Here is a 16,490-nt window from a genome sequence, read left to right as displayed (position 1 = left end):
ATTGCCCCATTCATTCCTATGGTACCAAAAAAAAGTTTTATTTTGTGGCACCACACTTACTGTTATAACTACTCATGTAACAGTCTTTAAATAAGGAAAACACGGAAGTGTTTGGTGGCTTCTCTGTTTGGTACCATAGGAATGAATGGGTCTAGGCTAAATGCTAACACATTCACGACGCGCTGTACAGTGCACGCATTGAAATAAGATAGATATGTATTAATTTGTCTAAGTTGAGGTAATAAATATGGCAAAAGGGTAGACTATTCCTTTAATATTTGTTTTCTTTGTTTCCCTTTACAAGAACAAGACAGACTTGTACATTTTGTTAATATTTTGATTTGGAATTGAATGTGTAATGTTTTCAATACATTTGAAATAAGGAAATACAATCTATAACATGTCTGCACTTTTTTCACTTTTATTATTACACTGCTATTATTTTGCACATAACTGTATATACACTACTGTTCAAATGTTTACGGTCACTTGACTAAAATGTTAACTATGATCTTAAAAATAATTTAATCTGGTGTACGGTTAAATGCTTGAAATTACTTTTGTAGACAGAAATATACCTGTGCCAAACAGATTAATTTCTGTTATTTGAAAACTAAAATGTTAGTTTAAAATATTATTTTTTAAATAGATGACTTGCACTAAATATTGAAGCAGCCAATAAGAGCCCAGATTAAATATGAACTCCATCTATACTCAAAATTCTAAAATTCCTAAATTGAAAATTTTAGAAGCTTCTTGGCGTACGGTTTTGCAATTTCTAGTCAAAGGGTGACTGCACTTCAGATAATAAAATATAACAGGGTTTTGATTTATTTTGGATGCTTTTAGTCACAATCATGAGTCTCACGGTTACATTTGTGTTATGCCATAGTTTGGACGAGTTTATTATTATTCTGTAATATGAAAAAAATATGAGTGAGTGACCCCAAACGGTAGTTTGGGTTTAATAAAAATATTCTCAGATTTGGGACCAAAAGACAAGTTTACATAAAATGAGAGTCTGTGTCCCTTAAGTGTAACAAATATAGGGTCCATTCTATGAATTGTTTTTTAAATCATTGTAAGGTAGGAATCTTTAAATACCATGCTCATCAGATATGTCCTTGTACTCTTCCAGGAAATTACTAATTACTGTAATCTTCCAGGACATTACTAATTCAGCATTAGAACTGACTCATCGACTAGTCAACACAACACAACACATTAACAGTTTAAAAAAGACAGTGAAAATTAAAAACAGTTGACATAGTTTAATTTATGAAACATTTTCTTTGCAAACATTGCAAACTCATAAGCCAGTGCCTTCATTTAAGTAACATGTGCCTTCATTTTAATAACATGAACATGGACCCGGGAAAGTGCAGGGTCCTATGGAGGTGGGTATTCTAAATCAAATTAATCAAAACAAAATAATTGTACAAACTACAAGATTTCCTTGTAAGATTTTGAGTTTTTCAGGTAAGACTACTGAAACTAGTTCTAAGTCAAATATTACTTTAAGTGTGGTTAAAATGTATATGTATAGCACATTTGACACTGACAACATAGAACATTACTGGCAATATAACTCTTCCAGGTTTGAAGATCTGCATAGCTTTACACTGTAATTTATGAACTATTTTTAGGTTTAATTTAGGGATTCATAACGATGAATCGGAATTAATCCATAGCCGAATAAAAGTTTTTGTTTACATCGTATATGTGTGTGAATTGTCTATAATAAATATGTATATATAAATATGCACACATGCATGTATAATTTTAAGAAAGAATATATATTTATACATTAAGTATTTATATTTAATATAATGTATACATAAATATACAAATGTATATACACATGTACACATTTCTTAAAATATATACATGCACGTGTGTGTATTTATCTATACGTTATTATACACAGTACACACATATATATGATGTAAACAAAAACTTTTATTCTAGATTAATCCCGATTAATCATTATGCAGCCCTAGTTTAATTTTAACAACAATGGAAAAACATCAACCACAAACAGTTGGCCAGTTTTTACACACAACTTGTCCAAGAATACATTGTAACATTTAAATTGTTTTGTGATTTTTTTTCCCACAGTCCCTGTCAGCTGTCAGAATTGAATTTTAAAGAGATCATAAATTGAAAAAAAAAAAAATCAATCTCCTTCTACTATGACAATGCATCTGCTCTCCACATATAGAACTTGTGGATTTTATAAAAGATAACGCTGCTAACCTTCAAAATGTGTGTGCAGTTTTTAATTTGCTGTCTAAGCAAACAAAGCCTTATTAGGCCAAATCCATTACCCACACTCCACTCTTCAACACAGAGATGAATTCTGTTCTAAAATCTGCATAGTTTTTGTAGTTAGATGCCAGTTCCAAAGAACAACTACAGGTGTGAGCCAAAGGTGCCCTTTCGAACTGTGGCTGTTCTGCTGTGAATGTGACTTTAATGGTCTTAGATAGGAACAAGTCAGACCCTGTGCAGTACCTAAGGAATAGGCCAAGCTCCTTCTCATCTCTTTCTCTTACAAATCTCAATAGATGATTTGAGGTATTTTTTTCTTCCAGTGACATAGATTCTGGAAACTTGATGGTTTTGGTAATGTTTCTTGCCTTGGGTTTGAGATCATCTAGAATCTTCTTCAGTCCTTCCGTACTCATGGATTCTCCAATAGACCTGAGAATTGGCTTCCAACACTTTATGATAAATGCTGGTTCTTGTACCATCTCTTTGTGGGCTATTTCCTCCACAAGACTCTGTAGATTTTCCTCAGTTGGGAGTACACAGCAGTTGTGACTGCTGAGTATGCTAAGGAGTTCATCCATATCTGCCCCTTTGAAGTTGCTAATGGCCTCAGTTAGCACATCCTTCTCAGTTGCGCTGATATAGTTAAAGAAAGCATCCAGTAGATTGTCTGAGCAGGAGAGAGATAGCGCCTCTGTAAGGAACGGAGGGGCAAGTTGGACTGGAAATAGCTGAAATTTCTGCCATCCAAAGGCCAAGATGCGAGCAACAGCAGTCCACTCTTTCTCTTGGAATTTGTGGTACAAAATTGGGATCTTGTAGTTGGTTCCACAGGTCTTTGTTGCATAAAACATATCCCAGAAATCAGTGAGGCAGTCTCCGGTGACCCCACTCCCAACTCCAGCCTCAACCTCACCACGTTCAAGCACACGCCTGATTGAAATATTAGCATCCAGTATGAAGTCGTCTGTAAATGCTTTAATCATGTCCACAACACACTGTGTTTTGCGGATCACAATGACTTGCTTCTCCACTATATTCTCTGGATTTTCAAAGAAATCAGTGGCCATCGTGCTGGTGGAACTTAAAGCCTGCTCAGAATCCACAAAGTCAATAATAGCTTCTTCCATCTCAGCTACCACTACTGTTTCTATTTGATTTTCTGAGACTGTGTTTGTGCCACTTTCTTGTTGGCTGTTAACTGGCAAGGAATCTGGACTTATTGTGGTATTGACATGTAGAGGTGAGTATATCAGTGTGTCTGCAAGACCATCGACAAGTTCACAAGGCATGTTGGTGTTATATTCATATACAATAACTTCATCATCACTGGATAGATCTATAAGAGGCTGGACTGATGTTTGAGAAGCAGGAGTTGTGTGGAGTGTTGAGGTAGCACTGGGAATACTCCAACTGCCGTACCGAGGTCTTTTGACAGGAGTAGGGGAGAGCAGTGATGGGCTGGATGAGGATGGATGTTTAGCTGACCCAATTGTGTTGGATGTGTCAGGTGAAAAGGGCATGTCTGTTGTTTCATCACTAAGCTCAGAATCACTACAATCTTTTGGCTTTGTACAGAGGTATAGTCTGAGGATCTTGTAATTAGTTTGCTCTAACAAACTTCCAACTGTGACGCTACCCTCAAGGGGCTCATCAGAACCAATGACAGAAAGCATGACCTCAAAGTCCTCTAATTTTCCTTTCATCGATGTACCATTGGGGAAAAAAAGGGTTTTCCCTTTTTCAATAATTGTGGATACAGTATCATCTTTGCTTACAACTATCTCTCTTGTTCCACCACCAGTAGGCCTTCTAACTTGTTTGTACATAGAATCTTGGTAGTTCAACCAGCCAAGTTCAATTTTCCTTGTCTTCTTTTCAGCGTTCTTATTTCCAAGAAGTGTAGGCTTAGATTTAAAGCTGCTGGTTGCTGTGGCAGTGGATGGAAGTTTCATCTTCTCTCTTAGTCTATTTATCAAAGTATGTTTCCTTTGCTCTGTATCCTCTATCCTTTCACTTGAGGATAACTCCTTCCAGTTTCTGGCAAACACACGGTCTCCATATCGAGGAATAAAAGCAGAGAGTTTGTCTTCTCCAAGGAACTTTACAATGTCTTGATCGATCTAAAACACAAAAGCAGATATAATTTCATAATCACAGTCAGAAAAAGAAGGCTCTAAAAGAGGTATTCACAGAGAGATTGACTTTGACATATAAACAATTGACTCTAGAGAACACTTTACTTTTGGCACTTTTCTCCCCTATATATATATATATATATATATATATATATATATATATATATATATATATACTTTTACTTGAGTAAAATTTTTTGCTACTCTATCCTCTTCTGCCTATATCAGAACTTTTCTATTTAGAAAACACTGAAGGAACATTTTGGAAGGAAAAATAATCATTTTATTCTTGTGACATAAGTCATTATTGCCACCTTGTTACAGGTAGGTAGACAGACAGACAGACAGACAGACAGACAAGTAGTTAGTTTGGTAGGTAGGTTTGTCTGAGGGTTAGGTTTAGGAATGTACAGAGGATTCATTCATACTGTACTGTTTGTAGAGTATAATGTCTGTGTGTTTTTTGTATGTTGTGTATTTTTATGTGTGTGTCTGTGTGTTTGTGCAAGTATGTTTGTGTGTGTAATATTGTGTTTGTGTGTGTAATTGTGTGTGGTTGTGTATGTCTGTGTGTTTTGTGTGTGTTGTGTATGTTCATGTGTCTGTCTGTGTGTTGGTGTGAGTATATTTGTGTTTAATTGTGTGTTTGTGTGTGTAATTGTGTGTGGTTGTGTATGTCTGTGTGTTTTGTGTGTGTTGTGTATTTTTATGTGTGTGTCTGTGTGTTGGTGTAAGTATATTTGTGTTTAATTGTGTGTGTGTGTGTGTGTGTGTGTGTGTGTGTGTGTCTGTGTGTGTGTGTGTGTGTGTGTGTGTGTGTGTGTGTGTGTAATTGTGTGTGGTTGTAATTGTGTGTGGTTGTGTATGACTGTGTGTTTTGTGTGTGTTGTGTATGTTCATTTGTCTGTCTGTGTGTTGGTGTAAGTATATTTGTGTTTAATTGTGTGTTTGTGTGTGTAATTGTGTGTGGTTGTGTATGTCTGTGTGTTTTGTGTGTGTTGTGTATGTTCATGTGTCTGTCTGTGTGTTGGTGTATTTGTGTTTAATTGTGTGTTTGTGTGTGTAATTGTGTGTGGTTGTGTACGTGTGTTTGTGTCTGTGCGAGTATGTTTGCGTAATATTGTGTTTGTATATTTGTATGTGTTTGTGTATGTCTGTTTGTGTGTGTGTGTTTTGTGTATGTTTATGTGTCTGTCTGTGTGTGTGTGTGTTGGTGTATTTGTGTTTAATTGTGTGTTTGTGTGTGTAATTGTGTGTGGTTGTGTACGTGTGTTTGTGTCTGTGCGAGTATGTTTGCGTAATATTGTGTTTGTATATTTGTATGTGTTTGTGTATGTCTGTTTGTGTGTGTTTTGTGTATGTTTATGTGTGTTTCTGCTAGTACGTTTGTGTGTGTGTACTTGTGTGTGGTTCTGTATGTGAGTGTGTTTGTTTGTGTGTAGTTGTGTGCGTGTGTGTGTCTGTGTATGTAGTTGTGTGTTCTTGTGTATGTGTGTGTGTGTGTGTGTGTGTGTGTGTGTGTGTGTGTGTGTGTGTGTGTGTGTGTGTGTGTGTGTGTGTCTGTGCTATTGAGTGAGTTTTGTGAGACAAAGAGAGACTGACAGAGGATGATGTAATGTGTGTATGTTTGAAATGTTTGTATGTCATGAGTCAAACGGTCCAACCCCTGTGTCTCTACGATGTGCTGATGCGGAAATATAAAGCTTTGTTTATTTGGATGTACTGTATTTGGTTGCTAGAGAGTGATTACACTCCGAGTCACGAGTCAAATGGTCAAACTCCCGTGTCTCTACGTTGTTCTGATGCAGAGATAAAGGGCTTGCTAGGGGCATGGCGTAATAACTCTATAAGTATCCTGAGTATGCCTGAGTAAAATGAGCCCACCCCTATGTCTCTAGGACACACAGGCTGCGTTTACACTTGGCATTAACATGCGACCTGTATCCGGATGTTGTCCACATACACATTGAAAAGACAAATGTAAACGCGTTTGTGTTCGGAATGTTATCCGATCTGTGTGTCCTGATGCAGAGGTAGTAGCGGAGTTTACCAGAATTAACGTGCGGACCGCGACAGCCGCTTGTTTATGGTGTTACTGCTGAAACGGTCTATAAGACAGCTGTAGCCATCTGTGATTGACAGCTATCCACCCACAAGTCTCCCTGAACGGGATCCGATCACACATCCAGATACAGAGCCACATTTATGTGACAAATGTAAACGCGCCGTGTCCTGATATACGGATGATCGGATCTGCGTGAACGGATCACCGAGATCGCATGTTAATGCAAAATGTAAACGCAGCCTGTGATGCAAAAGATATCCATCTGGGCATTTTATAATGGAAGTCTATGAGATAGGTTGTGAGTGCCCAAAATGGTTGCTAGGGTAACCTTCAGGGATGCAAACACATGTATGGTCAATAAAGAGAGAGGTAATCCAGTATTACGCTGACACTAATTTGGAAAATTCCATTAAATATTTATTAAACAAACTTTTGCAAAACTGTAACATAATGGGCTTGACATTCACATTGCTTTTTTGCTGCCATCTCTGTGATCTTTGAGCAAACTTTTTAGATATTAAAAAATGGTTCATTAATAATAATATCACTCACTTTAATAGTGCATGTACTTTTAAATGACCATAACTTGCTAAATTTTCTACCGATTTGCAAATGGTTTGGTTTCTTACAAACATTATTAACGTGGTTATAATTCTGGATGCTTTAACATGTTTCATGAATTTTTTTTATTAGAAGTATGGAGTGTCATAGTTTGAAAATCGGTAGAAAATTTAGCAAGTTTGCTCAACGTCAAAACACTTATTGAAGAGGTTTTGCTCATAAATGCATGTAAAATAATGTAAACTTGAGATTTTTATACTGTTATTAAACTGCATGCTCGGCAAACACAGCCGGTGTGAAAGCACAATGGCCACGCGCGTCAAACGCTGTCTTCATACGCATGCGGTGTGAAACCGGAAAGCGCGGTGCCAAACTCTGGTCTCGGGGAGAAATTTGTTACTATAGATACGAAGCACGAAGAAACACTAGTGGTTCCCGTACATGATGTTTTGCCGCGCAGTGTAAAAAAACCTCTTCGGATCTGCATGATTCACACAAGTCACCCAAACTGATGTGAAAAAAAGCGAATGCGCCGAAAAGCGCCGTGTTTTCATCCCTGAACCTTACACCCCATTGCGGGGGACGTCCTGACAGACTCTAGCACCCTCTTTAAATTTAGAATCCCGCATGTTTCTCCCAAATCCTCGCTCGGACCTATGACCTGTCAAAGATTGTGTAGCTACTTCACCTTGTCCTCTGCCATTCTTGCCAGGTTCTCCTCAGGAACACCCCTTTCTCTCAAGGCTGAGAGAAACTGGTCCATGGCGATCTCAAGGATTCAACAGTACATTTAGTTATTGTTTAGCCTGACAAGCCAGAACCACAAATTAAATTTGCTGCCACTAGGGTACGTCTAGATTTCTAGGCTAGTCATTGTTAGCAACTGCAACAAAGTTGTTCAATTCTTGACTGCTGGCCCTTATACAAAAGGGTTGTCATAGTCAGGGGTGCACATAACTTTTTTGTCCTGGTTCTCAAGTGAGTAGCTGGAGATGTTGCTTGGTACTCACATTATTTATGGCACAGACATCCTACATGCTGTCATCATAACTAATCTCCTGACTACTCTCTTTGCCATTTGTTTGGTTTAAGCATAGTAGACGATAATGTTGGCTAAATAAAATATGCCTGGTTATTGTTTTTAACCCATGTAACCTTCATAAATAACTACTAGCCTAATATAAATTTAAAATATTGTTAAAGACAAGTAAATGGTTAGTAATAAAAAAATCTTATTATGACCAATAGCACAAATAAATACAATAGAACAAACATACAAATTAAATAAACAGTGCTGTTCATGTTTTCAGGTTGGTCTGTAGTTTTCAGGTAGAGGACAGAAACTGAATAAAGTAATCAGATAAAAAGTTATTCAATCAAGACAAGAATATTATGATTTTCTTTGTCTGTGGTTTGAAAAGAGCATCAAGTTTATACACTCTAAACATGCTGGGTTGCTTCCATGGCTGAGTAAGTATTGGACAGAACCCAATAGTTAGGTGTTGTTAAGTAACAACACATTATTTTTTTGAGTACTGTCACTTTAAGTGCACAGATTCAATATATTGTTATGCACGCATTTGATTTCTCAACTGCTTATAGTCATTTAAGGTGTAAAAGACTGTGTACTACTATAATCACAGCATTTTGAGATTATTTTGTGTCAAAATGTCTGCTCAAGTGCAAGAAAACATTAATTTAGTTGGCATTTGCACACTGTTTTAACCATTGCTTGCATACTGGCATGCTGTCTGAAGTCTGAATTTGTTATTTTAACCGCGCATGCGTACCAGTTATGTGCACCCCTGGTCATAGTTCTTCTGATTATTTAATAGCCACATTTTGATTTGACCATGTAATACGTGACCAAAGCGGAAAACAGGCTCTATCACTTCCGGTTCTGTATGCTCTACGCTGACATGGTGCTGTTTTCATACATGAAGCCTTTAGGAGCTATAGGAACGATAATGCTAATTAACATCTTAAACCTAAGTAAAAGAAAACTTTTTATACTTTATAGCTTTTGACAAAGGAATTCTCTTCTCATATACATTAAGATATTACAACAAAAAAGAACAGAACACAAATAATAATTACCATTAGCTTTTACCATTAAAACCTACTACAAAATTCAGGATTAATGGTCCCACCAATTGAACCAATACATACCACTAGACCCACAGAGACCCATAGAGACCATTAGAGTTTCCAATACAACCAATAAAATTCCCATTAAAACCAATAAATCCAATAGAATTTCTGTGATGGTGTCTATTGTTTTTTTTAGCAGGGAATAACATGCTACAATAGCAAATACCTGCAACCGGTTTTCCGGTTTGGTCACGTGACGTTCGACATATACCGTATTGTAATGCTGTGCATCAAACCATAATACTAATCACGACACATATCAAAGCACTATTAAAATACTTAATAAACGTTTAATTACGCGTTTCACATTAACTTACATTGCTTAATTAACATTAGCCTAGCTAGTTACTTACCTTAGCTGAGGCAGCCGGCCAGGACAGATAGGAGTTTGTCAGCCTTCCATCCGTTAACTTAGCCCAGACACATATCAAAGCACTATTAAAATAATTAATAAACATTTAATTACGTTTCACAACACATTGCTAAGTTAGGGTTAGCCTAAGTTACATTTACGTTAATTTGAAGCAGCCGGATGGTTAAAGTTTGTCAGCCTCCCACATATCAAAGCACTATTACATGAATTAATAAACGTCTAATCACGTTTCACATCACATTGCTAAGTAACCGTACGCCTACATTTACGTTACCTTAGTTGAAGCAGTCGGATATATAGCTAGCTAAGAGTTTGTCAGCCTCCCATCTGCTAAACAAGATCTGCTAAACAAGATCAGCCTCCCATCTGCTAAACCCTAAACAAACCCAGTCAACTAACAAATAAATGTGTACAAATGGATCGCACAACTTACCGATAGGATAGAGCTTGTTGCAGCCAGTGGCGCTAGGAAGCAGTCCGTGGTGGCAGCGCGAGCGCATTCGTATGAATTCAAGACGAACACATTATTGTTATAAAAAAATAAAAAATAAATTATCTCGATAAAACAATATTTGTTATGTCGTTATAACGAATTAATTATTTCGTTATCTCGAGAAAACAAACTTTGTTATATCGAGATAACGAATTATTTTTTTTGTTATAACTAAATAATTAATTAGTTATCTCGAGAAAACAAACTTTGTTATGTCGAGATAACGAATTAATTAATTCGTTATCTCGAGAAAACAAAATTTGTTATATCGTGATAACGAATTAATAAGTCGTTATTACAAGATAACAGTGCTTAAAAAAAATAAATCCATACGAAATAAAAATAAAAGTCCATGGCCGTTCTCGGCTTCCGTAATGCTGCACTTACTGCTGTAGTATTTTTAGTATTGACATAGCTCAGAAAACTGTGATAGAAAGTGTTTTCATACAGTATATGCAGATTGATGTCTTGCACAACTTTCTATAAAAAACGTACATAACTTTATGAATACTCATATTAAGCAAACATAAAGAACAAAACTAAACATTAATTTAAAATGATAGATTTACGCTGACAAGAGCACATACATTTGTATGAGATCCTTAACAACAGCTGGGTATAAATTAGTTTACTTAAAACCCTTTTACAAAATACATTTGCAGAATAAATGGACAGAATGGGTCACTAAATGTAAATCAGAAGAACATTCATCAACCTATACAGTATGATCTGTTGTTACTGTCCTAGATGACTCTTTATATTCCTTTGGTTCCTTTATATACTGTCATTATTAAATCAAATTAGGTTATTTCACTGCTTGATTTTAACAAACGTTGGTTCAGTATTAATACAGTGATTTAAAAAATACTGACTTAATATTAAATGGTTGTTAATTCATCATTGAGTTCTTCTGATATGACACATTTCTGACATGACAATATTATTTGTAGAATGTCTATATTGTTAGATCACACAGTTTCACTGATCCAGAAACATAAAACCCAGGATAGAGAGGTTTAGTGAATGTGGTGTTGACTCTGTGGATGAGGGTCATTGTGTCAGAGACGCTGTAGAAGGACAGAGATCCTGCACTGTGATCCACATAAACTCCTATTCTAGAAGATCTGGACACTATTGTGAGTTTAGTTTTAATGTTATTGTGCCAGAATGAACAACTGGAGTCAGAGCAGAACAAACTCCAGGACTGATCATTACGTCCAAACACACAATCATAACCCCCTCCCTTCCTGCTGATGCTCTTATATGACACTGATATAAACACCTGACCACTCCTCTCAACCTCCCAGTAACAGCGTCCACTCACACTCTCACTACACAACACTTGAGAATATTTATCAAATCTGTCTGCATGATCAGGATACGGCTGCTCTGTGTCAGTGTCAGTAATCACTGTGTTCCCCTCAGACAGACAGAGCCGTTTATTCACTGTGTTTGGATCTGCAGTGAAGTGATGATAATCTGATGGAGACAAATTAAAAAATCTATTTATAAATTAGGAAATTTGAATTTCAATCATTAATAAAAAATTGTAATCATTAAAATTGTGTTAAAAGGTAACAAAGATCAGATTGTTTTACTCTCATAATCATTTGTGTAGAAATAGGTTTGTGAATGTATGAGCAGTAAATTAATTGCTATATGTAGACACATCAGTGACAAACTTAATGGTTTGAATGTAAATGTTTATCTTATAGTTTCTATTTTATCTTATGTTTCACTGTAGACAAGACCAGTTATTTACTTTCTTTTTGATTACTTTTCATATCCAGTGTGATCAACTATCACTGTGTAGGGCAGGGTGCCCCAAATCTTACCCTGAAGGGCCAGAGCACTGCAAAGTTTAGCTCCAACTCTGATCAAACACACCTGGGCAAGCTAATAAAGGGCAGGTGACCCCCAAATGGCACACTCCGGACTTGTGGTCCTCCTCAGAGTCCACACTTTGATGACATCACGTAGTCCAGACTTTAGGGACCATTTATGCGAGTCCACGTGGGTGCACCAGAGTCGTATTTTGGGACAGACTCGAGCATCACACCGGAAATAGGTAGAGAAGTTGGCAATCAGTGTGAACTCCTCCCTTCCGTCGTCTGATTGGTCTGATTGCACTTTCGCAAGGACTTCTGGGATGGTAAAGTGCGCGAAGCCTGCTGCAGTGCGGGCTTCGCTGAAGACCGCATCAAGGGGGCAAAGGAGGCGCTGATGAGCACACTTCAAAGCGTAAAAATGACAGGGATACCCTACGGACTCGTAGACTAAGCGAGAACGTGCAATTTAAGGCCACGAGAACGAAAGTCCACATGAAGTGCGCCATTTGGGACAGGGCCTTCGTCTTCATGATCACGAGAAAATCACAGGTGGTTAAGTTTGATTAGGGTTGGACCTAAACTCTGTAGTGCTCTGGCCCTCCAGGGTATGAATTGGGGAACCCTGGTGTAGGGTTTTAAAATGATATAAATATAAAAAAAATCAATCAATAAATATAAGTGTACACTTTTATGCCACACGCTAGAATCTGCAGGGTTGTTATTAACCCAAGCTGGGTAAATATTGACTCACATTTTAGAAACTGCTTTCTGATCTCACTATCAAATATCTTTTCTATCTCTTTTTTGAACAAATCCTCCAGTTTCTCTCTCAGATGAGACACAGATTTTCCTACATCATCAAAAGAGATGAGAGAGCTGACAGTGATGCTGAGTGAGTCTGAAGATCCAGGAGGAACAGAGAGAGACTGAAAACTCTACACAAACACAAAGACAAACAACACAAACACAATGACACTGAAACAATTTAAATACAATATCTGTAAAACATACAACATATTTGTCATGTTCAGATCTATGTTACCTGGAGGAAATGGATGTGATCATCTGTGTGTGAAAGCTGCTCCAGCTCAGCATCTCTCCTCCTCAGATCATCAATCTCCTGCTCCATTCGCTTCAAGAGTCCTTCAGCTTCACTCACTGCAGTCTTTTCCTGATCTCTGATCAGCTGTGTCACCTCAGATCGTCTTCTCTCAATGGTTTGGATCAGTTGAGTAAAGATCCTCTCAGTGTCGTCCACTGCTGTCTGTGCAGAGCGCTGTTAGGACACACAGAGAGAGGAGCATTAGAATCAGCAGCATTCACTCAGCTCTTACTGGTACATCACACAGTCTGTTACCCACAGTGGACTTCAGTGAAAGTCATCCAGCACTGAACTCCTCACTGACTGATTGGATGAGAGTCCTAACTGAGTCTGAAACAGATCTGAAACAGCAGACAGCAGTTGTTCTTCTGATCAAAACTCACCTTATGAGTCTCCACAGCATCTCTCAGCTCCTGAAGCTTCTTCTGGCTCTCCTGGATTCTCTGCTGATATTTTCTCTGTGTCTCCTTCATTTCTTTCTGTTGGACGTGTAAATAATGATAAATCAAAACAACTGCCTATATTGTGCCCTGCAAGCAAGTCTATGATGGCCTTTATGGTCAACATTTGCTAAACAGCAAAAAAATAACATGGGTGATCATAAAATAACATGATCCTATGGGTTGCATGATCACACTATACAGTTAGAGCATCTGATCACATGAAACATCACTCAATGTTTTCATGTCTTACCTGTTTCTCAGTCCTCTCTGCTGCAGCTGATACAGTCTTATGTTCATTGTGTTCATCCACCATACACAGATAACATATACAGAGCTGATCAGTTTTACAGTAAATCTCTAAAAGTTTCTCATGTTGAGGGCAGATCATCTGCTGAAGTCGTCCAGTGGCGTCTATCAGGTTGTGCTTCTTGTCTTTGAAGAATTTCTCATGTTGTTCAAGATGATTTTGACAGTAAGAGTTCAGACACACCAGACAGGACTTGACAGCTTTGTGTTTTTTCTCAGTACAGACGTCACACTCCACATCTCCAGCTTCAGCATAACAGTGATCAGGTCGATCAGCTTGTAGTTTTGTCTTCTTCAGGTTCTCCACAACTTCAGCCAGCATGGTGTTTTTACCTAAAACAGGTCTTGTAGCGAAGGTCTGTCTGCACTGAGGGCAGCTGTAGTTTCTCTTCTGATCATCTTGATCCCAGTAGTCTGTAATACAGCTCATACAGTAACTGTGTCCACACGGAATGGTCACTGGATCCTTCAGTAGATCCAGACAGATTGAACAGCTGAACTGATCCTGAACCACTGAAATACTGGCTTCTGCCATTTAACTATAGGTACAATCAGACAGAAAGACAAAACTTTTCATGTTACCTGAACTCAAGAATTTCCTGGTTCTTTGTAGAGACGTGTGCAAACAGGTGTGTCAGTCATATAACTAAAGTCCTTCAAAGTCCATCTCACACACAGGTGTACATTAAGCTACATGGAGTGCTGCCAGTGTCGTGGTTTTCCCGCACAATATTTTGAGACTGAAAGTAAAATTATACATCAATACCCTTATGAAAGTTAGCAATGGTTACTTGTTAATTGTAAATTGTTAATTTTCATAAGGGTAAGACAACCATTTTGCGGCATTTAGGGGGAGAGAACAGACTGTCCTTATATTTTTAGACTGATTTAATTTGATCTTCTAAATCTTCTTTTAATGTTGACTCTTTGTTTAAAATTTGGTGAAAAAACATAGCTAATGAAATAGTTCGCTAAATGTAACCGTCCAGTTGAGGGAGCTGTTAAGCTTTCAAATCTGCAGGTGATAATTTCACATACGACTAACAAATAATCATTGTGCTGGATATGGTGTACCTTGAATGCATTGCTTGGCTAAGTGTTAACCCTAACCCTTCATAAAACAAAATACAGCCAAGTAGCACCACAAAGCATAATAATAAACATGTTTTTGTTTATTTTTTAAAATATATTTTGGAACCAAACTCTTCATATATTTAAATCAAAAACACAATATAAACACTCAGGTTCTCAGTTTTTGTGTACAGACAATAAGCAAATGAAATAAAATAAAAAACATTTCCAATGAAGACCTATATGCGCTTTTAAGATTTCATATTTATTGGAGGTGATTCTTAAAATGTTATGCATCTCTCAAAAATTTACTTAGTTAATAGTTAATGCTTACATGCTGATTTTATAATTACTGAAAGACAACAGTGAAACTTGTTTCATTTCTGAGCTTTTCATATATTAATAGCTGATTCAACAGCTATCTATTTAAGCTGTGTTCTTATTTATTACAGAAATTTCCTGTGTAAAGTTCTTAGTTAAGGTCAAGTTCAATGTTCTAAATAGGTTCATAATTGAAATCACTAGTTATTAAACAAATGCTATAGGATTCATAGTTAGGATTTTTTTTTAAATATATCTCCCTGTGCTCTATTCTTTATAATTCTTTTCTGAAATGTGATATCTCTAACTTAATTATCTCTCTCTTAATTGTTATATCAATAATCAGAAATGGAATGAAAGTGTTTTTTTAAATGAAATAATCCCACTTGCACTCAGTTAATTTATACTATTATGGCTAAAAATAAGTGCCAAATGCCACTATACTAAATATTTGTGTGTTTAATGCTGTTTAAACATTTGATCTATTCCATAATATTATAGTTTACTGGTTTATAGTTTACAAATTTGTTCGTAAAATGTGCATACAGACGCTAAACAAACTAACAAATCATGCTTCAACAAAAACTTTCATAATAAAATTTATTTTAAATGTATGCAAGAACTTGCATTTGAACTTATTTGAAAGAACCACACATACGCAATAATCATGAACTTAAAAACTTCGTTATCATGAGTGCAGAGAGACATGAGCCATATTCCACTTATTAGTTTTTGACTTTCATAGTACTTTCAATAAAGTTTTGAAAGTGTTTTTTTTTTTGTATTGCTACAGAATAGTACCGCCCACTGTTGGGAGGATACCTTCAATATTTCCAAAGTTATGGAAGTTTTAAAATTTCAGTATGTTGTGTATTTACCTTTTTAAGTAAATGATTTATTATTTATGAAAAATTGCAACATGAAGTCAATATTAGTAAAAGAACATCACGCCTAATCATAATTTATATTTTATTATTTCTAACATTGAAACCTAAAATAATATAGTATATGGTCATGCAATCACAGACTAACAACTCTTTGCTTTGGATCCTCGGGTTTCACTTCATGTAATATTCCTAGAAGTAAAGCAGTGTGTTTTCACAGTGTTATTCTGGTGGAAAGCTGCCCTCAGCATTTTTTCTCAATTTTTTATCATCAATAGTTCTTCTTTCATTTAACACTGCCATATTTTATAATACCTTATTTCTTGCATATAACAAAAAATGTTTTTGTGTGTGATACAAACTGTTTTTTGCTAAGCTCAGCACAAATACGCCCTTGTAAGCAACGGTTTAATCTGGTTCACTTTCAGAATAGCAGAATAGTAACCTCGGCAAACACAGTTTTCACTATACTGTATGCATAC

The 16,490-nt window shown here is 36.6% G+C and overlaps 2 protein-coding genes across 5 annotated transcripts; both read right to left on the bottom strand.

Annotated features, from left to right (window-relative positions):
* Positions 1-1,256: 1,256 nt before the first annotated feature.
* LOC135753594 (uncharacterized) lies at positions 1,257-10,356 on the bottom strand. 2 transcript variants are annotated; one of them, XM_073814890.1, is made up of 4 exons: positions 9,993-10,356; positions 9,541-9,621; positions 7,724-7,807; positions 1,257-4,394 (listed from the first exon to the last, which is right to left on the bottom strand). In XM_073814890.1, the coding sequence occupies exons 3-4, from the start codon at positions 7,796-7,798 to the stop codon at positions 2,310-2,312; spliced, it is 2,160 nt and encodes a 719-aa protein (XP_073670991.1). In that variant the 5' UTR covers positions 7,799-7,807; positions 9,541-9,621; positions 9,993-10,356; the 3' UTR covers positions 1,257-2,309. The 2 variants fall into 2 exon arrangements, with proteins under 2 accessions (XP_073670991.1, XP_073670992.1); XM_073814891.1 differs by having other exon boundaries at positions 9,541-10,356.
* A 78-nt stretch (positions 10,357-10,434) lies between these two features.
* LOC135744063 (E3 ubiquitin/ISG15 ligase TRIM25-like) lies at positions 10,435-14,267 on the bottom strand. Of its 3 annotated transcripts, none has more exons than XM_065262016.1 (5): positions 13,677-14,267; positions 13,367-13,462; positions 12,924-13,157; positions 12,633-12,816; positions 10,435-11,531 (listed from the first exon to the last, which is right to left on the bottom strand). In XM_065262016.1, exons 1-5 carry the CDS (start codon positions 14,265-14,267, stop codon positions 11,008-11,010), a joined length of 1,629 nt encoding a protein of 542 aa, XP_065118088.1. In that variant the 3' UTR covers positions 10,435-11,007. The 3 variants fall into 3 exon arrangements, with proteins under 3 accessions (XP_065118088.1, XP_073670993.1, XP_073670994.1); XM_073814892.1 differs by having other exon boundaries at positions 10,435-11,554; positions 12,644-12,816; XM_073814893.1 differs by having other exon boundaries at positions 10,435-11,541; positions 12,667-12,816.
* Positions 14,268-16,490: the final 2,223 nt, after the last annotated feature.

Source organism: Paramisgurnus dabryanus, chromosome 6 (genome assembly GCF_030506205.2).
Source record: "Paramisgurnus dabryanus chromosome 6, PD_genome_1.1, whole genome shotgun sequence".
Classification (NCBI taxonomy): Eukaryota; Metazoa; Chordata; class Actinopteri; order Cypriniformes; family Cobitidae; genus Paramisgurnus; species Paramisgurnus dabryanus.
This window is presented reverse-complemented; position numbering and strand designations above follow the sequence as displayed.